We start from the raw sequence: 25010 nt of genomic DNA on the forward strand, positions 1-25010 counted from the left end.
CATCTGACTTCACAGGGAGTTCTGCCAGTATAATGACTGCAGGCGCAGTTGCTGGAATGAATTTAGATATTTTAAAATCTTGCAAATTAATTCCCATATGCACAGAGAGATTCTTTTGTCTTCATGTTAAAGGATTTAAGAATAACAAAACAAGGATTGTGACCAGGAGAGAACAGTCTCTAAAGAAATGTCATTTTGTTGGACGTTGTGGGGAATCCTCAATTGTGCTTAAAAATAGATGTCTTAAATTATAAAAAAGTTAGGAAGAAACTTTTAATGCTTATTTATTCTAGGCCCAGCACTGTGCAAGTTTACTTAAAGAACTGCAAAATGGCTCTCTCCAAAATAGAACACGTCTAATTAGTAGCAGGCTTATGTCTGTCATAACTGAGATTAAGAAAAATAACATCAACAAAGCAAGACATTCTATCCATGAAACAGAGAAATATTTTCTACAACCACTCAGGATAATAACACCAAATGACACAAACTGATGGAATAACGATCAAAAAATGTTTAAATACTTGGAAATTAAACACGCAGTTACAGAATAAAGTCATTCAGAAAGATAAAATATCATTTCCATTTCCACATTAGTTCTTCTACCTTTAACATTCTTTCTACCCATATTTACAAAAGATAGCTTCAATATCTACATTTCACGGAGAGTAAAAAGCTCAAAAGCACCATTTCACGGATGCAAAAAACTGAAATATGCTCAGATGGCAATTGTACTGAATCCATGAACATACTTGCTTTTAAGTGGATAGAAACCATGTAAAATAAACTATACAGAAGTGTTAAAGGAATTCGACTTAGGAAAGTAAATTCAGAGTCTAAACATACTGATGTCTTTGCATGATAAACTTTGGGCTCAGCAGCTAACTCTTCACATTTTCTACCCATCTCACAGTGTCTACCTATCTCTCTGCATTTGACCACCACTTCTCTAATAGAAGGGGAAGCGAGAACTAGTGAGAATGCATTTATCTATGTTTATGCAGAAAGCTAACTGAAGTAACTGGTGGATGTCTTCATTATATGATCTTTCACACAGTAGAACACCTTATCTGATGCTGCTATTTCCCCCTCAGTCTCATGCCTGCCATTAACAAATCATGCTTTGAAATGTGCCATGACATAAAAAGTGGCATAAATTTTCACAAAATGACTACATCTTCATAATAAAAATCTTTCCAAAAGGTAACTTCAGTAGCACTTTCCAGGGATTGTTAATTCTCAGAAAGTTGCCCCTAATATCCCATCAAAATGCCCCTTCCTAAAAGTTCAGTTATTGCCTATGCTGGGTTTAGAGGAAACCAAGATGAGCTTTTTAAGCCACTCGAAGAATGTCCCTGTGCAAACTTGGGGGCCAAGGACTGGCATCATAATTGCAGGACCCGCCCCAGAGTAGAATTTACCTCTAAACAAAGGTAATATCTTTCATATTGAATTCTGAAAGACTTCATTTCCTTAACAGTCTTCCCCACCCCCAACACAGCTGCTGCTGCTGCTGCTAAGTCACTTCAGTCATGTCTGACTCTGTGCGACCCCATAGACGGCAGCCCACCAGGCTCCCCGGTCCCTGAGATTCTCCAGGCAAGAACGCTGGAGTGGGTTGCTATTTCCTTCTCCAATGCATGAAAGTGAAAAGTGAAAGTGAAGTCACTCAGTCATGTCCAACTCTTCGCGACCTCATGGACTGCAGCCTACAAGGCTCCTCTGTCCATGGGATTTTCCAGGCAAGAGTACTGGAGTGGGGTGCCATTGCCTTCTCCGCCCAACACGGCTAGGAAATGCTAAATTTTTTATCCATTTCTCAAAGGCCAATATATAAATATTTGACCTTTCCTACTGACTCATTCTAGTGTGTGTCTTCTTAATAATTTTAAGTCATAAGACAGCAAAATGGCACCATGAAGATGTTCTTTGGTACTAAAGGAGGGAGGTGGCTCTTTGGATCAATGAAGATCCAGATAATGCAGAGTCATCCATTGTACAAGATACACTAAAATCGTTGTTGTTCAGTCTCTAAGTCGTGTCCAATTCTGCAATTCCAAGGACTGCAGCATGCCAAGCTTCTTTGTCCTTCACTGTCTCCCTAAGTTTGCTCAAACTCATGTCCATTGCTTTCTTTACTAATTCTCACCACTTTAACCAAGTTATGCAACTTGTTCAAGATGAGTTGTTCAACTATAAATTGTAGATAATTAAACAGGCTTCTATTGTAGGGAACTGTGAAAGTTAAATGTGACATTGTACAGCCAATGGTTTATCACAATGCCCGGCATTTGTGGATATGACAGGAACTTGGCATTTGCTAAATATGTTAGTTCCCCTTCTTTAAAGCAAGAAGAGTTACAGAGGGTTGTACCATGTGATAACCTGAAATTTCTGGTCTGTTGTGACATTGCAGCCCAAATGCTTCTCTTCAGGCCATGTGAATCTTGAAGACTTTCACTGCTTATTATGTTTCTGCTTCATCTATGCCATGATAACTAATGGGTTGGCCAAAAAAGTTTATTTGGGTTTTTCCATAAGACGTAACAGAAAAACCCAAATGAACTTTTTTGGCCAGCCCAATATTTAGTGCTACATACTTACAAGAGACACTGACATATAGCTCCTGGGGTATAAAGTTTGCTTTAATACCCCAATACCTTTCTGTAGATGTTCAACACGTTTGGTTAACTTGAATGTGTTATTTAAAGTGGTAACCTTAGCACTTTTAGTGTAACACAACAAATTATATTGTTCTAGATATGACATGGAAGAAAAGTTATGACCAACCTAGATAGCATATTGAAAAGCAGAGACATTACTTTGTCAACAAAGGTCCGTCTAGTCTAGGCTATGGTTTTTCCTGTGGTCATGTATGGATGTGAGAGTTGGACTGTGAAGAAGGCTGAACACCGAAGAATTGATGCTTTTGAACTGTGGTGTTGGAGAAGACTCTTGAGAGTCCCTTGGACTGCAAGGAGATCCAATCAGTCCATTCTGAAGGAGATCAGCCCTGGGTATTCTTTGGAAGGAATGATGCTAAAGCTGAAACTCCAGTACTTTGGGCACCTCACGCGAAGAGTTGACTCATTGGCAAAGACTCTGATGCTGGGAGGGATTGGGGGCAGGAGGAGAAGGGGACGACAGAGGATGAGATGGCTGGATGACATCACTGACTCGATGGATGTGAGTCTCACATGAGTCTGAGTGAACTCCGGGAGTTGGTGATGGACCGGGAGGCCTGGTGTGCTGCGATTCATGGGGTCGCAAAGAGTCGGACATGACTGAGCGACTGAACTGAACTGAGATATGACATAACTCAAATGGGTATGTCACTGGGCTAGTATTTAGCTACAAAAATTCTAAGATATCCAAATATTTTCACAGGACTCTTAATGTTTTCAATTCAGTGATATGACCTTCATAGTGTCACTCACAAAATGCCACTGAGTGCCTTATTTCTGAAGCACATAGATCACCTGCAGCAAACACCAAGACTGTGGTAGCTGAGCAGCCGGGAGCAGGTTTGGTGGGCTGATTCCTTTTCCTATGACGACTTCTCTTTTCCCACTATTTGAGTAACTAAGTATAAAGAAGCATACTTGACTCCTATTGGATGTCTTGGGCTTCCCAGACAGCTTATTAGTAAAGACCCACCTCCCAATGCAGGAGGCATGAGTTTGATCCCTGGGTTGGGAAGATCCTCTGGAGGAAGAAATGGCAACCCACTCCAGTATTCTTGCCTGGAGAATCCCATGGACAGAGAAGCCTGGCGGGCTACAGTCCACAGGGTCACAAAGAGTCAGACACAACTGAGCACTCACGCACACATATATGGCATGTCTTATGGGAGCAGAGCTGTTTGATTATCTGCATTAAACCAGACTTTGCTCTTCTCTGATGTTCAACTTTTCTTGCTTAATAATTAAGGATGAATGTGGCAAACTGAGTGCAGGTTTATATATTAGATTTATAGATGAAAGCTCATACAGAAGAGTCTATGTGGTTAACAGAGATTGGAACAACTTCCCTGGCTCCAGACTGGAGACACCTTTCCCTCAACACAGCAAAGAATCACTCTCTACTGTAACTACTCCTCTGTTTGTTAAACTTATTAATTGCATCTGATATTCTGTCTGCGTCAGTGGTCATTACTCATTAACTCCTCTGCCCAAACCAGTGTGTCAACTTGAGGTTTTACTATGACACTAAATGATTCCACTGGATCTGGACACGAGATCATGGGATGGACTCTGGTTGGACTGAATAGTACCCATTATTCCTTCAACAGAGAGAGCAGTAGGGGAAAGAGGAAAGGTCTATAGGGAAGGAACATCTGGAAAACACAGGAAGCAAGCACTAGAACTACTTTTCCTATGATTTCATTTGTCAGTTATATCTCATATAAGCTGAGAAGTAAAAACAAACAAACAAAACTTTGACTCTGGTAATTCTCAAAGATTTTTTTGGTCAGCTGACGTCTGCCAACATGCTCTGACTTCAAGGGCACAAAATTTTTGATACTAATTCTGAGGAAAGTGTGAAGATGTGAGACAGCTACAATTTATTCTCTGCTATACTATTACAAAATCTTGTATTTTTATCAAACTGATTTCATTAAGGGAAGATCAGAGGCTCATAATGAGTGGATAAAACACAAAACAGTACATTTTTATTCTTTCTGAGATGAGAGAACCTCAGTGTCAAAGCCAAGGGTCAGAGGAGGGCTAGCAGGGGTTGCCCAGATGGGTCAGAGGCAACAAGGAAATGGTGTTAGATGTTGCAGGTATGGAAGATGGGCATTATGAAGGTACCCAGACAAGTGTAATGGACAGAGATGAACTAATGAACCATCACCAGTGGAATTACCCTGCTTATCGGGAGGAATAACAGAGGGAGAATCATTTTGGATTGCTCTGATTTTCACTAGATTGTAAGAGTGTCAGAAAGTAACTCAAAGGCAGAATGGTATCCTCATTGAATTTCCATCCATTCATTGCTTTGTCTACATGACTAGCAAAAGATTCACACATGCTTCCCAATATTAACTCTGGGATAATGAATAAGAGTTCATTAACACTCAGGATAAGAAGTGTGACAAACCAAGCTCTTAGCCAAGAAAGGCAAGTGGACATCTAAATTGCTCTTCTGTTTGGCATGTTTTGACTTGTGACATTGGTAATCTCCCCACATGGTTCCAGGGCTTTACTCTGTGTGTGTCAAACTGGGCAAAAGCTTAAGCTTTCACTGAAGGTTGAGTAAGTAGTCCTGAGATTAAAATAGTGCCCAGGAGTCCTGAATATACTGGGACATCACACTGGCTTAATTAAGCTACAGGACTTAAGTTTCTCTTTCTTTATAGTTAGGCTAAGAGAGACATGGAAACAGACACAGATTTAACAAACTTATAGACAGAAGAGATAGAAAATCTTGCGGTTAAGGCATAGGGGATCTCCTATCAGGCTGCTATTATGAGAATTCCAACTCCCAAGCTTCCTTGCATGTAAGATTGTGCAAGATACTTATTATGCTCTCCAGACTAGGCTCCCTTATCTTCAAAATGGAGATTATAGAAACTACTGCACAGGGCTGTTGAGAGAATTAAATGAGATAAGGACTTCCCTAGTGGCTTAGTCAGTAGAGAATCCACCTGCAATGTGGGAGACCTAGGTTCGATCCCTGGGTTGGGAAGATCCCCTGGAGAAGGGCATGGTAACCCATTCCAGTATGCTTGCCTGGAGAATCCCCATGGACAGAGGAGCCTGGTGGGCTACCATCCATGGAGTCACAAAGAGTCGGACACGACTGAGTGACTAAGCACAGCACAAGGTGTCCATAGTATTTAGAAGAGTATCCTGTAAATGGTGAGTGCTCAGTTAAAGTTAATTGCTGTTATATGTTTAAATAATTTCATTGGATAAGAGGCAGTACTACATTGCATTTCTCTACTCATGCTCTTGGGGGAAATTGAGCCTCTTCTGCTACAGAATCTCTCCCAGAGAATCCTATACTGTTCAACACTGAGGGCTTCTAGTCCTCTTGAGACTGAAATCAGTGCCTCCAATGATACAAGGTCAAGGGTCTCCCACTATATGGCATTCATGGTTCTCCAAGTGTTACTAGACCTCTTAACTTTAAGAAGGAATTCATGGAATTACCTTTTGATTGCCACCATAGGTTCTTTTCCACGTTTATATTTTAATAAACTATTAAACATTTTTCTTAATTCTCCAATCATTTATATATTTTTCTTAGGATTTTATTTCAAAGGTGTATAGATTTAGCCTTGACAATTTCCCTTTAGGATTCCAGTATCTGAGAATCTAAACTTCAGCCCTCTCTAGGATCAAACATGTCTTTTAAGTACTTCCCATGCTTTCACCTTTTTCTTGGACTTGAAATATTATAATTTGTAAGTAGATGTCACATTAGGAAAACTAACCAGATTACCCTGAACAGTTTATATAACTATATCTATAATAACTCCAGAGATGTCATTTTTGTCTTGAAGCAACACAGAAAGTGAAATGCTAGTTTATTTTTGAGAACCTCTAAAGAAGGAGATGTCTACATTTCTACTTGGGTGAAGTTCACAGTGGTTTAAACACTATCTGACAATGATTCCCAATGGAATGAGAAAAACGCAGAGCCTCAGACAGGTATGTGATCACAGGCACCTCTAATGCTGATGCTTGCAATGGTACTAGAGCTGAGAGGTGGAGAACAGGAAGTGGGCACACTGTTCTGCCATTACCACAATAACTGAATCCAACCTGATGACTGAAGAAAGTCTCGTTTTTGGACAGATAGTTTAGACTTGGTGTCCATATTGGTCAGGTTTCTAAAATTTCATGACTCCACTTGAACTATTCAAGAACCATTCATGATGATTTTCCTAGAATTTTCAAAGTGAAGTCTTTTGCTCCAAAAGTTCCTGCCAAAAGGATTATAGCTGCTGCTGTGCTGTGCTGAGTTGTGCTCGACTCTTTGTAATCCCATGGACTGTAGCCTCCCAGGCTCCTCTGTCCATGGAATTCTCCAGGCAATAATATTGGAGTGGGTTGCCATTTCTTATTCCAGGGTATCTTCCCAACCCAGGGATCAAACCTGCATCTCTAGTGTTTCCTGCATTGGCAGTGGGTTCTTTACCACTGTGCCACCTGGGAAACCCTAATGGTTTATGGCTTATACCAAGTAAAATGATATCAGCTGATCGCAAGTCACATAGCCCTGAATAAAACACAATTTGAATGGCATATTGTGGAAAGAATGATCAGCTCTCTGCTGATGTCCACCCTTAGGCACACAACTCGCCTGCATTTCCTAGACTCCCAGCTTCAGCCAGCCTGGTTTCCCAAAAGGCTGCGTACAGAAAAGGTTTCCTGCAGCGAGCATCTTGCCCTAGGTTGATCCAGGAGTGAGGAATAAGTTTGTGCTATATTTAAGCCACTACCCATTTGGGTCTATTTATGAAAGAAGTTTAGCACTGGAGGGAGGTGGAGTATGGCATCTCAAAATATGTCACCTGGGCATAAGGGTGACTTTTGAGCTAAAGGCACTTGTAAAACAGCAGGTGCAAGGGAACACTTTAATCTCTCTTTTCTTCCTGAAAACAGGACACAGAACTTCCATGTAAAAGATGCTGTCCCAGTCCCAGGAGGAAGGAAACTTTATCATCAGAGACTGGTGTCAAGGAGAAGAGACATCTATACAGATCTTGTTAAAATAACTCTTATCTTTCTTGAGTCTCCTCAATATTTTAGTTACTTTCCTGCAAATGCCTCGCTTCACTCAACCCAGTTTACAAACACTGAGGTCTCACCATTTCTTTGGATCTTCATTTTTCCCCTGGGGGCTCTCATGGACATGTGAGAACCTGTATGCTTTGCTCCTCTGTTGATCTATCTTATGTCAATTTAATTCTTGCACTGGGCTAGAGACACTGAGAAAGAGATGAAGTTTGGTTTCCCCCACAGTATATCCCAACTAACTATATATGCCGTATTTTATAATTATACACTCTTACTACCATCACACATGAGTAGAGATACCTTAACTTCATTTTAGTCCTTTTTAGTTCAACAAAGGTGTTTTTACAAACTTTACTGTTTAGGAATCTCACAATAACCTTTGACAAATAGCAATGCTAGGAAAATATATATGTATAGTCAAAGCTATGGCTTTGTCAGTAGTCATGTTTGGATGTGAGAACTGTACCATAAAGAAGGCTGAATGCCAAAGAATTGATGCTATTGAATTAGGATTCCAGTCTCTGAGAATCTAAACTAAAGCCCTCTCTAGGATCAAATATGTCTTTTAAGTATTGCCCATGCCTTCACCTTTTTCTGGAGAAAAAGATCTTCTCCACCTTGTGCTGGAGACTTTTGAGAGTCCCTTGAACTGCAAGGAGACCAATCCAGTTGATCCTAAAGGAAATCAACCCTGAAATTTCATTGCAAGGATTGCTGCTGAAGCTGAAACTTTAATACTTTGGCCACCTGATACAAAGACAACTCATTGGAAAAGAACTTGATGCTGGAAAAGATTGAAGGCAAAAGGAGAAGGGGGCAGCAGAGAATGAAATGGCTAGATAGCATCATTGACTCAATGGACATGAATTAGAGCAAACTCTGGAAGACAGCGGAGGTCAGAGGAGTCTGGTGTGCTACAGTCCTTGGGTTTGAAAGAGTCAGATACGACTTAATGACTAAACAACAACATGTTTCTTGAAAACAGCACTGTATTAAGTAACTTTAAAGTCACAATTTAAAACAAAAGAAAGAAATTTTGAGTTCAAACTTTTGATATTATGAAACAGAAAATCCCATAGAACCAGTAAAAAGAAAAGTAAACCAAGTTGCCATTTCAAACCTGAGTTGGTAATAAATACACTTTGAAGAGATATTTCTGTGGTCCAAATGACCAATAAGAAATCATTATTAACATCATAATTGTCCTTACCTGCTAACGAGGACATATTAATAATGATGCCACCTTCGCCTCCATTTTGCTTGCTCATGTAATCCAAGCCCAGGTAGGTTCCACTGATCACAGAAACCTAGTCCAGGGGCAGAAATAGGAAAAGCAACAGAACCATTATATTTTATGATATAGTCACACCCCAACGTTTCTATTGCTATCTCAGACACTGATGGAGATTCCTGCAAAAGTTATCAATGAAAGGTTATGAAATGGCTGTGTTTTGGTTTTAAGCCAGTAATTAACTCTTTTGTTTGCCTAAACTTGTAGAGCTCATCACATTTCTGCAAAACTTCACTTAGTTGCCCAATTTCTGAGATTTTATGATAAATGTTACATTGCAACAGTATCTTATTAACTTTCATTAATTCATAGCATCTTCAAGAATTCTATATATTCTTTTTCTCTTCTAAATCGTGGATACAAAATTTATTCACCCTGTTTAGCCCATAGTTCTCTTGCCCAGGTATTCTGTGGCACATCCATCTGCTGTGTTTCATTCTCTTGCCTCTTGGAATATATCATAGTGGATACCCTTGATTGCCTGTACAGTTCTCATTTCCTTCTTTTTTGTATTTGTATCTACTTCTTCATGTAATACAAAGGAAGGCGATCTCCCTTGCTTTAGTGCAGACAGTGGTTAATCTAATTGAGTCGCAGAAATCCCATTCACCTTGCCTGTGACTGGTTTAGGAGATAAAAGTGACCCATTTCCCAGCCAGTAAGACCAGAGAAGGAGTCAGCCGCAAGTGGGGTCCAGATTGGGGAGGGTGATGAAGGAGGATGCTACAGAGAAATTTTTCAGTGCTCTTAAGAAAACCAAATGATTGCATTACTCCTTTTTCATTGCTTTGTACGCAGGGAATGGCAGGGACATTACTTTGAAAAGCAGAGATATTATTTTGCCAACAAAGGCTCAGTTCAGTTGCTCACTCATGTCCGACTCTTTGCAACCTTGTGGACTGCAGTACAGAAGGCTTCCCTGTCCATTACCAATACCCCAGAGCTTGCTCAATCTCATGTCCATCCAGTAAGTGATGCCATCCAACCATCTCAACCTCTGTCATCCCCTTCTCCTTCCACCTTTCCCAACATCAGGGTCTTTCCAATGAGTCAGTTCTTCGCATCAGGTGGCCAAAGTAATGAAGTTTCAGCTTCAGCATCAGTCCTTCCAATGAATATTCAGCACTGATTTTCTTTAGGATGGACTGGTTGGATCTCCTTGCAGTCCAAGGGACTCTCAAGAGTCTTCTCCAAAATCACAGTTCAAAAATACCAATTCTTCAGTGCTCAGCTTTCTTTAGAGTCCAACTCTCTATCCATACATAACTACTGGAAAAACCATAGCTTTGACTAGATGAACCTTTGTCAGCAAAGTAACGTCTCTGCTTTCCAATATGTTATCTAGAATGGTCATAGCTTTTCTTCCAAGGAGCAAGTGTCTTTAAATTTCATGGTTGCTGTCACCATCTGCAGTGGTTTTGGAGCCCCAAAAAAGAAAGTCTCTCACAGTTTCCACTGTTTCCCCATCTATTTGCCATGAAGTAATGGGACCAGATGCCATGATCTTAGTATTCTGAATGTTGAGCTTTAAGCCAACTTTTTCACTCTCCTCTTTCACTTTCATCAAGAGGCTCTTTAGTTCTTCTTCACTTTCTGCCTTAAGGGTGGTGTCATCTGCATATCTGAGGTTATTGATATTTCTCCCAGCAACCTTGATTCCAACTTGTGCTTCATCCAGCCTGGCATTTCTCATGAGGTACTCTGAATATTAGTTAAATAAGTAGGGTAACAATATACAGCCTTGACATGCTCCTATCTCAATTTTGAACCAGTCTATTGTTCCAAGTTCGGTTCTAACTGTTGCTTCTTGACCTGCATACAGATTTCTCAGAAGGCAGGTCAGGTGGTCTCATATTCCCATCTCTTTAAGAATTTTCCAGTTTGTTGTGATCCACACAGTCAAAGGCTTTGGCATAGTCAATAAAGCAGAAGTAGATGTTTTTCTGGAACTCTCTTGCTTTTTCTATGATCCAACGGATGTTGGCACTTTGATCTCTGGTTCCTCTGCCTTTTCTAAATCCAGCTTGAACATCTGGAAGTTCACGGTTTACATACTATTGAAGCCTGGCTTGGAGAATTTTGAGCATTACTTTGCCAGCATGTGAAATGAGTGCAATTGTGTGGTAGTTTGAACATTCTTTGGCATTGCCTTTCTTTGGGATCAGAATGAAAACTGACCTTTTCCAGTAGTCATGTATGGATGTGAGAATTGGAACATAAAGAAGGCTGACTACTGAAGAATTGATGCTTTTGAACTGTGGTGTTGGAGAAGACTCTTGAGAATCCCTTGGATTGAAAAGAGATCAAACCAGTTAGTCCTAATGAAAATCAGTTCTGAATATTCATTGGAAGGACTGATGCTGATGATGAAGTGCCAATACTTTGGCCACTTGATGCATAGAACCAACTAATTGGAAAAAACCCTGATGCTGGGAAAGATTGTAGGCAGGAGAAGGGGATGACAGAGGATGAGATGATTGGATGGCATCACTGACTCAATGAACATGTGTTTGAGCAAACTCTGGGAGTTGGTGACGGACAGGGAAGCCTGCCATGCTGCAGTCCACGAGGTGGCAAAGAGTTGGACATGTCTGAGTGACTGAACAACAACAATGGCTGGAATGAAGTTATAGAGATAGCATCCTTAAGAGGGAACCACCATGAACAATGGCAGATGGGAGAGATGACAGGGACTGTCCTGATGATATCACAGAGCTGCAGCATCAAGCAGCCCTGACTCAGTGTCCTGTGAGATCACATAGCTGTTTCACCTAGACTGAGTGGGGGATTATTGTTCCCTGGACACATGGTCTTCAGTAATGAAATCACTTAATTTTGTTCATCACTCTTGCAGCTACCTTTTTGATAGCTTATTCTTATTACTGACACCCACATATAGGCACCTTTTCGGTATTATTCTAACATTTAAGAATTAATTGGCACTTCCATGGTGGTCCAGTGGTTAAGAATCTGCCTTGTAGTGCAGAAGACACTGGTTTTCCCCCTGGTCCTGAAAGATCCCACACGCCACAGAGCAACTAAGCCCATGTGCCCAACTTCTGAGCCTGTGCTCCATGACAAGAAAAGCCTGTGCACTGTAACCAGAGACAGCCCCTGCTCTCCACAATTAGAGAAAGCCTGCGTGCAGCAACAAAAACCCAGCACAACCAAAAATAAATAAATAAATAAGAACTAACCACTATCAAAAGCAACTTGTGACATGCAACGTATTTGAAACCTTACATTCCCTTTTAGATTTAAGAACGCCTCTCCCTTCCAACTTAGACTTTTAAGAGAAAATTTCCTTTTGACATCTTAATTCCTATGACTTTCATTTTTCACAATACTGCAAAGAAAACAATGTAACAGAGAATGGGATAACGAGTCTGAACCTGAGGGCATATATTGATGGTAACCTTCTTTTTATTTTAAAAATTCCTTTTGGAGTTTTCTTGACAAGCATCCAGAGTTGCCTCTATACCTAACAGTAGTTTTAGCACAAAGAAGTAAACTGAAGATTCTATTCACTCAAGCCATACATCAGTGTGATATTAAGCAAACTCAGGGAGAATGCATAAAACTTGCACGTGATTCCCTTTTAAAAGGAAAAAAAAAAACCTTCAGTGGTTTATATAAGAAGGATTAACAAATGTACATGGCTGGAATTACTGAAGTCAGATTCTGTGTGTTTCTGACCAGGTCTCTAGCATGTCTGAACAGAACCTCTGTTTATGTGTATTGACACTACTCTTTTATTCTCAGGTATTTACAGCTTTGCTGACACCTGTTTTGGGTTTTCAACATCTACATGAGGCAGCCAGATAGAAGATTGGGGAATGTTTTTTTAAAAGCCAGATTTATTTCCTGGTTTTTGATGGAGGAGGAAAAATAATGGTCGTGCCATCTATTATCAGGTTAAGAATTGAGTAATTTTTCAAATGAAAGTATTCTTCAAATAAATCTACAAGAAAAAAACCCTAATGTTTTAGCTGAACATATATGGTATTTTCACCTCTTTTCCTTTACTATGACAATCTTTTCCACATCCCAGATCATATATTAAGGAAAATTCAATGTCTAATTTTACGTGTGGTTAGTCAGTAAGTTGTGTCCGACTCTTTACAAACCCATGGACTGCAGCCTGACAGGTTCTTCTGTCCATGGGAATTCTCCAGGCAAGAATACTGGAGTGAGTTGCCATGCCCTCCACAGGATCTTTCCAACCCAGGGATCTAACCCAGTCTCCAGCATTGCAGGTGGATTCTTTACCGACTGAGCCACCAGGGAAGCCCTAATTTTACATAGTGAGAATAAGTAAAAACTTGACTATTGACAAAATAATCTAATGAGCACATGCTTACTCAACATTTTTGGTTATGAAGAGAGAATTTTTATATGTATACTGAAATTACAATTGTTTAGTATTCCAAATCTTAAAGTACTTTTTTTCATGAATTAAGGCATTCTGTAACTTAAAAATCACTCTCATAAATCCCCCTATCCTGGAAATAATTCTCTAGTAATAAAGATAAATGGATAAATGAACTTAACTCCTCTCATTAAGCATCATGTCTTCTATTATACACACATATATGTATAGATAGGCTTCCCTGGGGGCTCAGCAGAAAAAAAAACCACCTGCAATGCAGAAGACCCAGGAGATGTGTGTTTAATCCCTGGTTTGGGAAGATCCCGTGGAGGGGAGCATGGGCTTCCCTGGTGGCTCAGACAGTAAAGAAGAATCTGTCTGCAATGCAGGAGACCTGGGTTTGATTGCCAGGTCGGGAAGATCCCTGGAGAAGAAAATGGCTACCCACTCCAGTATTCTTGTCTGGAGAATTCCATGGACAGAGGAACCACAGAGTCACAGAGTCAGACACAACAGAGCAACGCACAGACACATATATGTATATATGTTCCATTTATATTTGTATGTGTGTGTGTGTTTACTACTGAAATTTTCTAATCTGTTATTTCCTTTATCTCATTTCCCTCCACTCTGGAGTTGCTTTCAGTTTATTTATGGTTCTTGTGCTACATAGTAAGTAAAGCAATTATAAAAAATTCTGTCATATAATCATAAAACTCTACCTTTTAGGTTCTTGTTTTTCCTCCAGTCAGTTTTCAAGGGATACTAATAGACATGATCATTTTTTCTGAAATCTATTTTCATCTTTTTTTTCTTCCATGTTCAATCTTTCAAAATTTCTGCTTATTTAGGGGGTAAATATGATTTTGTTCCCCCTTGCAGAAGCTACTTATAATTCAGGAAGCCTTGACTAACTAACTAAAATAGTTCTATAGGATCTTTAGATATGATAGAGATGCAATAACAGAAAATAGTTATTAATTTAAGTTGTAATCAGCATGCTTGGGAGCCAAGAAAAAGGAGTATGCTTGACAACAGGGTTTCAATCTGTTTCCTCAACTCTTCATTAGAGGCAGAGTAGAGCAGAAAAGTCTACCTCATTTAGAAATGAGATGGTGGGAATGAAGAAAATGTGACTTCATACAAATTATGCTTTACTGAAGTTTAACCAACTTTAGAGGTAAAAGGATTATTTTCATCTTTTCCCAATCTGGGAAATAAAAAATCAGAAAAATGAAATAAAAATTCATAAACTTTAAAAAATATTTTATTTATTTTACTTTTATTTATTTCTTCAGCTGTTCTGGGTCTTAGTTACGGCATGCGGGCTCTAGTTCCCTGACCAGAGATCAAACCTGGGCCCCCTGCATTGGGAGCATGGATGCTTGCCTATTGGACCATCAGGGAAGTCCCAAAAGTTCATGAGTTTTAAATTCAGGTATAGAACAAATCCTTTTAAAGAATCCCCAGTGATAGCCATCAATTTTATTTAATTTTTATTTGAATATACTAATGGAGTCAATACAAGTTAGTCATATGCCCAAATTAAGTCGTAAGTCCCACCCAAGTGTGAATGAGTTATTTAGGTTTATTAAAGTTTCAAATAGTGAAATAAATACATTACCAAATGACTTAATCAGTATTCAAATACTTTATCAGTATTAAGTCTACCTCTGCTCAATGGCCAGACCAACAGATAGTTATGTAAAAATTATTTCTTTCCTGAATGTTCCTTGTGAGTCTGAGCAGCTATAAATAAGGCTCCTGTGGCTGATTTCAGTCTGAAAAGGAAGGACAGAGAAGTCTAATGGGAAAAAAAAGACTGGGAAGAGGTTTACTGGAGCTCTTGTGTGGGACACATGGTGAGAACCACTGTCTGAAGAATGAAGAAGGGATAAATTTGGTAAGGAATAAAAGTGGAAGGATAGACAATACTGTTTGCAACACTGATGTAATAGGAAACCATACAAACATTGTACTGAACACAAAAATGAATATCTGTGTCTGCAAAATATCACAGGATAGCGGTTTATTTTTCTAATACATTTTAATTGAACATCTACTAAGCATGCAAAACAAAAATGTTCTGCCTTGAAAGAACTTACAGCATATTATCATACGTTGTACATGTATCAAAATAATTCTAATAAAATTTCAAAAACTGATACGCCCTATGAGGATAAGTTATGTTGTATAAGCTTTCAGAAGAGGGAATGATATGTGGTGAGGTTCTTTAACTAACTGGTGACTCTCTGACATGGACAAGAATATGGAAAAAACATGGAAAAGACCACACACAGAATTGTAAAATTCAAGGAAGCAAATTATATTCAGAGCAGAATTGAAAAAAAAGTATTATACACTAACCACACACAAATATTTGCATTCTACTACCAGAGATAATCAAGTTAGGAGGACAATGATTAGTCAGACTCTAATCTACTCTTGCAATGCGTATTGTAGGTAGCAGTGAAGGAACTTGTTTTTAAGTTATATATGGGTGACAAAGGTTATAGCTTGTTCTCTTTCTATAACATTAAACAAATGTCATCAGTCTCTGGAGTTAAGCTAAGGAGTGGCCTCTGTCAGCAGACTTCAAAGAAAAGTAAAGGCCAGCTGAGTTTCAATGAGGAAGAATCCTGGAGAGTGAGCTATAACCAAAGGGAACAAATAAAATTCCCGCCTTCCAGAATTCTCTATTTGCAGACAATGCAAGAACTTCCCAGCTTGGAGCAGATGTTTATTCACCTGTGTATTTATTATAATAAAGCAAACATGCCCTCTCTGCTGGATGAAAACAGATCATTAGAATCCAATCCTATCCCCCCGTGATATCTCTTCACTATTTTCATGTTTCTTTATATTAACTCTAATCATTGCATATGTTTTCTGACAGCTGATTTCTCAGAGAAAAGACACAGTAGATACCCATTATGAATGAACTGAATATGGAAAATTTACATCCTAGGGACCTCTATCTATAAAATGTCTGGAGTTTTACAGATGAAACTAAAAATCATAGTGATACACAAGGGAAAGAACTGTTGTGTGATTTTTTTTTTATTAGTATAGCTCAATTTAAAAAATTTGGTCACTTTATGTGGTTTCAGAGAGTGGCATAAGTTCATAAAAATATATCTTCTTTAAATTCCTAAAGTTTCCAATTGGTTGCATGTTCAAAAAAATTTTTTTTAAGTCTGGCAACCAAAGGATATACTGAAGTATGGTTCACAATCAGTCAGGGATAACCACCAAAGAGTACACATAAAATGTACTATTTTCTTACCAGCCAAAGAAAATTAAGGCTATCCAGTGGAATTTAAGGTAAGAATGGAAACAGAACATAGACAAAAAGAAAATTTAGTGAACATGAAGCATGAACTAAAGCAAAAGGAATAAATCCTAACAGAAGAGTAAAAATAAATGAGTGGCTTAAATTCACAAATATAAAAAGTAAAAAGTTCTAGGATGTGATTTGAAAAATAAGATTTTACATTATACTGTTAGCAAGAGACAAAATTAACATAAAAGGTTATTTTCATTTTCAAAATTAAGAAACAGAAAAAAGTATGCCTAGGTAAATGAGAATCAAAAGAAAACATGGATGCCAATTTTATATCTGGAAATAGAAAACACATAAAAATTCCCAGGTTGCAATAGGGTTACAACTTGAAAAAGTCAACAGTCGATAAATTATGATCACCAGCCATTTATGCAGAATTAAAACTGACAGGATGACTGAAAGAGGTAGGCGAATTGACAATTGTCATTTGAGATATAACTACATCCTATTCAGAAACAGACCAATGAAGGAGATAAAGTAAGCACAGGAATAACTGACAGCCAAATCAAATAGAAATATTTTCAGAAAATGATAAGATCTTATCATTCACAACAGAGACACAAATGTAAAATTAAATTAGATGTTAACTAAGCAAAATCAATGGTATTAGACATTGATACACTGTAATAAAGTAAGATTTAGCCAAGAGATGTAACTATGGTTCACAGAATGAAAATATTTCATTTTACTTAACTATACTATTTGTGTAAAGTAGAAGAAAATCAAAGAGTTGTCTCAACTTAGAAACAGCAGTTGTGAGGTCTCTAAACGTACACACATCAGAAACATTTTGAGAGACACTTAACAAACACCTTTTAAAGTTATTTCTAACACCATACACAAAAATAAACTCAAAATGGATTAAAGATCTCAACGTAAGACCAGAAACTATAAAACTCCTAGAGGAGAACATAGGCAAAACACTCTCCGACATACATCACCACAGGATCCTCTATGACCCACCTCCCAGAATATTGGAAATAAAAGCAAAAATAAACAAATGGGACCTAATTAAACTTAAAAGCTTCTGCACAACAAAGGAAACTATTAGCAAGGTGAAAAGGCAGCCTTCAGAATGGGAGAAAATAACAGCAAATGAAGCAACGGACAAACAACTAATCTCAAAAATATACAAGCAACTCCTACAGCTCAACTCCAGAAAAATAAATGACCCAATCAAAAAACGGGCCAAAGAACTAAATAGACATTTCTCCAAAAAAGACATACAGATGGCTAACAAACACATGAAAAGATGCTCAACATCACTCATTATCAGAGAAATGCAAATCAAAACCACTATGAGGTACCATTTCACACCAGTTAGAATGGTTGCAATCCATAAGTCTACAAGCAATAAATGCTGGAGAGGGTGTGGAGAAAAGGGAACTCTCTTACACTGTTGGTGGGAATGCAAACTAGTACAGCCACTATGGAGAACAGTGTGGAGATTCCTTAAAAAACTGGAAATAGAACTGCCTTATGACCCAGCAATCCCACTGCTGGGCATACACACTGAGGAAACCAGAAGGGAAAGAGACACGTGTATCCCAATGTTCATTGCAGCACTGTTTATAATAGCCAGGACATGGAAGCAACCTAGATGCCCATCAGCAGATGAATGGATAAGAAAGCTGTGGCACATATACACAATGAAGTATTACTCAGCCATTAAAAAGAATACATTTGAATCAGTTCTAATGAGATGGATGAAACTGGAACCTATTACACAGAGTGAAGTAAGCCGTAAAGAAAAACACCAATACAGTACACTAACGCATATATATGGAATTTAGAAAGATGGTAACAATAACCCTGTGTACGAGACAGCAAAAGAGACACTGATGTATAGATCAGTCTTATGGACTCTGTGGGAGGAGAGGGTGGGGAGATTTGGGAGAATAGCATTGAAACATGTATAATATCATGTATGAAACGAGTCGCCAGTCCAGGTTCGATGCACGATACTGGATGCTTGGGGCTGGTGCACTGGGACGACCCAGAGGGAGGGTATGGGGAGGGAGGAGGGAGGAGGGTTCAGGATGGGGAACACAGGTATACCTGTGGCAGATTCATTTTGATACTTGGCAAAACTAATACAATATTGTAAAGTTTAAAAATAAAATAAAATTAAAAAAAATTAAAAATAGTTATTTTGAAATATGATACCCAGGAATGCTTGAGACAAATCTTAGATAGAACGAGAAGGAGGGTGTTTGCATTTTAAAATAGTACCTTTTGATCTGGGTCAAAGGATTTTAGGGATCTGTCAAGCTTGGGGTGCAACTCTGTACCTTAAAAAAAGTAGTGCTCACAGATTACCTTTTTTCGCGAGTTAGGGTAATTTTCATCAATTCTATCAAGTTATTACAGTTAAGTCATTACTCATGAGAATGTCAATTCAAGTCAAATATTTATGGACTAAGCACTATCTTCAGGATATCATGTTGATTAGTGAGGGAAGAACAAAGAAAAACATGACATGGTACCTATTTTTAAGAAGTTGGATATGGTGAAGTAGGGAGCACTCCCTATGTGTTTATATACACACCGTGGCCCCTCTGCACTTTACACATGCCTGAGACACGTGTACCCCAATATTCATCGTAGCACTGTTTATAATAGCCAGGACATGGAAGCAACCTAGATGTCCATCAGCAGATGAATGGTTAAGAAAGCTGTGGTACATATACACAATGGAGTATTACTCAGCCATTAAAAAGAATACATTTGAATCAGTTCTAATGAGGTGGATGAAACTGGAGCCTATTATACAGAGTGAAGTAAGCCAGAAGGAAAAACACCAATACAGTATACTAACGCATATATATGGAGTTTAGAAAGATGGTAATGATAACCCTGTATACGAGACAGCAAAAGAGACACTGACGTATAGAACAGTCTTATGGACTTTGTGGGAGAGGGAGAGGGTGGGAAGATTTGGGAGAATGGCATTGAAACATGTAAAATATCATGTATGAAACGAGATGCCAGTCCAGGTTCAATGCACGATACTGGATGCTTGGGGCTAGTGCACTGGGACGACCCAGAGGGATGGTACGGGGAGGGAGGAGGGAGGAGGGTTCAGGATGGGGAACACATGTATACCCGTGGTGGATTCATTTTGATATTTGGCAAAACTAATACAATTATGTAAAGTTTAAAAATAAAATTAAATTAATTAAAAAAAAAACTAATAAAAAATATTACCAAATAAAAGAAATTACCAAGGGCATAGTGACCCCATGCCCAGCCCAGCTCTGACATCTGGCTTTAGCTAAAGTTTCAGTATTTCTAAACCCCAGTGGTTTATGTCATGTGTTTATAAAATGGGATAATCTGTAAGCTTGTAATACAATGCAGAAAAAAAATTTTATTTCCTAATTCTATATTTTCACAGTTCATGAAATAATTAAATTATCATCAAACATTGTAGAAATGATACACATACATGCACACACACACATACACTGACATTAATAATAAAAACCTTAATTATTACAAAGTACAATGGTCACTTTAGCCTTTGTAGTCCTGGAATTAAATTTAGTTTTTAAATAAATAATGTGAAGCAGAAATTGGAAAGATTTTTTCTGAAAAAACTCAAATGGTAAACATTTTAGGCATTGTGTATCACAGGGCCACTGTCACCATTATTCAGCTCTATTGTTGTAGCAGAAAAGTAGCCAGAGACAACATGTGCATAAACAACCTTGGCTGTGTGCCGATAAAGCTTTACAGACACTGAAATTTGAATTTCATATATTTATACATTTCATTTTTTTCTTCTTTTCTTACTATTTTTTCAACTATTAAAACATGTAAAGCCCATTTGTAGCTTGCAGGTCATACAAAAACAGGTGGCAGGCTAGTTTGGCTGGAGATCATAGTTTGACAACTATTAAGTTATTTGATAAATGATGGTTTTTTTCCTATTTCCTTTAATATTTTAAGACAGATTTATTTTCATAATTGGAAATCTCAAATGTCTTCCTATTTGTGAAAGGAAGTGCTTTTTTCCCCTAGCTTTTTGTAAATTCCCTTTTTCTAAATTGTAGGTCATTATATTGTTTCCATGGAAAAAAACTCTTTTTTCCTTTTAAGATATCCTTTTATGAAATAATTGTAGAGAATGAACATGGTTTAGACAGCTTACCAAATTAATCTGCAGAGTTTTTTCCCAGTTTTTCTCATTATTCACTCCAGCATTATTGACCAAGATGTCCAGCTTTCCAAAGTGGTCTACAACTTTCCTAAAAGTATCTAATAAAAAAAGAAGACATTATAGATCTGTTCTTATTTTGCCCAGACACATTTATCACAGTGTATGCCCTGAAATGATGTTTTAACTTATGCAGTCTTCTGGTGAAAATTACACTCTTAGACTGTGGCTTATTGCCTTGCTTCTCAGTGTGGTTTGCGAGCCAGCACCATCAATCAGAATTACCTGGGAACCTGTCAAAAATGCAGAATCAGTGGTCACCACAGACCTACAGAATCAGAATCTTAACCTTAGTAAGATCCATAGACAATTTGTATGCACATTAAAGTTCTGTAAGCAGTACCTCAATGGAGTAAATTTTAGAGAGCTGAGGACCCTGTGCTAAGTGCTCTTGGAAGTCAGTTTGGGCAGCCAGCATCTCTGTCCCTGAGAAGTTACTGAAGTCCTGTGGCTTAGCCTATGACAAACATCCTTTTAAAAATAAGCCATATTATCTTCAGAAAGTGTCATATTAAGCACTCGTGTATTCAGATCCATTACGACCATTTCCATGCATCTAGTACCTAGTGGGCTTCCCAAGCGGTGCTAGTGGTAAAGAACCTGCCTGCAAATATAGGAGGCACAAGAGATGTGGGTTCGATGGGGAGAAGGGCATGGCAGCCCACTTCAGCATTCTTGCCTGGAGAATCCCATGGACAGAGGAGCCTGGAGGGCTACGGTCCACAGGACACAAAGAGTTGGACATGACTTAAGTGACATAGCAGGTACGCACACACTCTTCAGAACTCCACAACCACCTTACAGGAAATTAGGTTGTCAAATACTAATGGCTTCTCACTTCTGGGCTCAAGCAACTTACAATCTAGGTTTTGCTGACATTTAAATGCTGTGGCACCCTTTATACTTTGTCTAAACTCTTCCTGTTGCTTTTTTTTTTTCCATCTGTAGGTCATCTCCAAGAACTTTTTCACCTCTGTATTTTTATGATTTCAATGACATCTCTTGGGCCATGTGTCTACATAGTTTTAAAAGTTGTAGGCCACACTAAATCCTGAAACTGGAAGAGCCAATGCCAAGTTTTCCTAAAATGCAAATAAACATTGATATCCAGAAAACATGTGGCTTTCTCATTGACCATCATGCCTTCTCCTGGTCACTCATTATGTGTCTGGTTTCCTCCTCCACAATCAGTTATCCTTAAGGAACATGTTTACAGCCAAGGTACTAATTTTAAATACTGGGAAGCAAAACAATTAAGGTTAAATGTCATGTGCCAAACTATATAAATTCAGACAGAAATAGCTTTCAGATGACCTCTACTGTTCCCTATTCTATCAGCATGGCTGTTGGGATTTGACATGACTTTACCCTTGAAGAAAAATACCCTGTGCAATCAGCAAAACTTTCCTCTGGCAAAATACATTCCTCTGGCACTGTGTTTACAGGTCTCTTCTGCTCACACTTATAATCCATGTTATGGGTCTTTATAAAATTTTCAGAGTTTAATTACATAATTTCCTTTAAAACAATTTCCCTGAACAATTTGTTTCCTTCGAACATACCACTTCATTTTCACTCTTTCACAGAACACTCCAACATTTAAAAAAAAAAATTACACACAGACTCATCCATTTTAAGAAGAGAAGTACTAAAGTGACTTTCATGAAAGTTTTTTGATCCGTTAATTAAAGATGTGCCTAACAAATTTTTTCACTTAGTCTTCCAAAAAAAAAAAAACTTTGTGAAATACAAATGTTCTATTTTCTCATTTTTCCTTGAAATACACGTATTTTCTCATACAGATCTGTTGGACTTCTAAATGATCAAATCTGTTTTTTTTTTTTGTCTACACCAATACTATTTCTAGATTGGTCAAGTAGATCCATCTGTCTTAATCAAGTAGACAGAAACAGGAAAGCATTGAGGAAAGTCTGATAGAAACTTTTCTTCTGCAATTCTAACTCTGCAATACAACTATTACTGTTTTTAAAGTATTTCATAGGGGAAAAATCAGGGAGAACATCTGGTCAAAAGCATCCAGCACAGCTGTGATGACAACCCTTGACCTTGCATTCTAGCATGTTCCAAGGAGAAACACTGCCACATTTGATTGCCATTGGATTCTGCCGTCTTCCAGCTTTCTGGGAGAAGTAGTACGCCGTAATCCCCTAGCCTACTTTATCTTTCTAAGTTCCATTTGCAAGCTCAATCATTTAATAACTACTGAAGCAGCACTATCTTGGAATACACCAAGGAATTTTGATTACATTATGTGCTGCCAAGTGACTAAAAGAAAAGGATTTCTCAAACATGCTTGGCTTTTCTTCCTCCTTAGTTTTTTTATGTCTATTGGGATGTCAGATATCCCTTCCTCCTTAGTTTTTTTTATGTCTATTGTGATGTCAGGTAGCAGTCGGCTATCTCTTGGAGCTCGGAGGTAGCTGCTCTGCAGGAGGTAGCCCCTCTGCAGGAGATAGCCCCTCTGCAGAAGGTAGCCTGCCGCCACCCCAAGCTGGCTCTCTGGCGCAGGCTGCCTTCAGGTTGCTACTTGCTCAAGGCGCGCTCCGCGCTGATGGATTGATTTTCCCCTCGCTTACCTCTCAGTTGTTCCTGATCGGCCACATCGCACTGAATAAAGAGAGTCTTCTGAGGTTCAAACTGCTCATCCAGGGCGGCTTTACACTTGACACCTGCTTCGAGATTCCAATCGACCAGCGCTACCTACGGACAAAAGGGGAGGAATCGAGATCCTTCGCTCCTGGTAAAACTGACAGACAGACCGACAATACAGAGACAACAGGAAGCTCCTCGTTTGGACTTGAGACCGGGCAGTTTACAGATCGGGTTCTCTGCCAGCGCATTCGAAGTCCGCTGGAGTGCGCCAGCCTGGACAGCTCTGGAGGCGGCAAGGAGAGCACCGGGTCGCTCACTCTCCGGGACCTCGACTGGAGAGCGGGTCTCGGGTGGGCAGTGCGCCTCGCCGCGCTTACCTTGGCGCCCTTGAGCAGCAGCGCCTCGGCGAAGGCTCGCCCGATGCCCTGGGCCGCGCCAGTCACCAGCGCCACTTTGCCGTTCACGTGCATGTCGCCGCCTGCGCTCGGTGGGCAAGCTCAGCGTCTCCGCGCGGCCGCGGCTTTTAAGGACCCTGCGCGCGCGCATGTGTGGCCGGGCCGCGCTCGCCTGCCAGTGGGCGGGGATGAAGCTGTCAAGCCGCGCCGGCACCCAGGACTGTGTCACCTGGCCCTAAGCACTCGGCCCGTCGATCTTTGCCTTCCTGACTCGTAGCCGAGCCTAGGAGCCTCCCCCTGCACTAGGGCATGAGACATACGGTAAATAAACAGCTCTGCCTCTGTGGAGCTTGTAACTTAACTAGCTGGGGAGATGATGATTTGGACGCAGGCTGGCTGGTTAAAGAGCAAGCAGAAAGGTTACTCCCCAAGAAGAGATCCCTTCCGTGCGCTGAAGACCACCCCATAAAAGGAGGGCAGAGGAGAAGCTGAAGAACTTGGATTCCTCCTCTGTGCCCAGATCTTCCTCACCCACCCCACTCTCCCCCAACACCCCCACCCTCCAAAAAATAGAAAAAGAAGGAACAAAGCAAAAAAACAAAAACAGTAAAGCACAATTTTAGGGACTGCGCTTTTGTCTTAATCTAAGTTTTTAAATTCTTATCTCATGGACATCGAAGTGGGGATGGAGGGAGCAAAGGTGACTAACACCGTTTTTAGGTTTCTTCTTTTATTTTTTTCCTTACTGAACTGTGCTCTGAACAGAAACCCATGGATCCTGTCTTTCAAGGATGGAACTTTTAGGAGTCTTGTTGACACTCGTGTTTCAGATCAGTGTCAATTCTGGGTCACCCTGAGAGTGCCCAGCAAGAACTGTCATCACTGACTGCACTGGGCTTCCAGCCTCGCTGTCAGCCTGGTGAGGCGCAGGTTCAATGGAATGTTTGCTGGTTGAGTCATACTCGTTCTGGAGGCTTCCAGTTAAGTATGGGACAGGGGTTCCTGGTCCTCCTGAGCTTGAGCTGTTGC

General features: G+C 39.5%; 1 protein-coding gene across 1 annotated transcript in view; it reads right to left on the minus strand.

The window, feature by feature from the left end:
* HPGD (15-hydroxyprostaglandin dehydrogenase) overlaps positions 1 to 24273 on the minus strand; it is a 37050-nt gene extending 12777 nt beyond the window's left edge. Inside the window, exons 1-4 of the mRNA XM_027548970.1 lie at positions 23964 to 24273; positions 23571 to 23694; positions 20908 to 21014; positions 8962 to 9058 (exon numbers count right to left, since the gene is read on the minus strand). Of these exons, the coding sequence (XP_027404771.1) occupies positions 8962 to 9058; positions 20908 to 21014; positions 23571 to 23694; positions 23964 to 24056 (421 nt within the window). The 5' untranslated portion in view covers positions 24057 to 24273. The remainder of the gene's footprint in view (positions 1 to 8961; positions 9059 to 20907; positions 21015 to 23570; positions 23695 to 23963) is intronic.
* Positions 24274 to 25010: the final 737 nt, after the last annotated feature.

The sequence above is a fragment of the Bos indicus x Bos taurus genome, chromosome 8, assembly GCF_003369695.1.
Source record: "Bos indicus x Bos taurus breed Angus x Brahman F1 hybrid chromosome 8, Bos_hybrid_MaternalHap_v2.0, whole genome shotgun sequence".
In the NCBI taxonomy this organism is placed as follows: domain Eukaryota; kingdom Metazoa; phylum Chordata; class Mammalia; order Artiodactyla; family Bovidae; genus Bos; species Bos indicus x Bos taurus.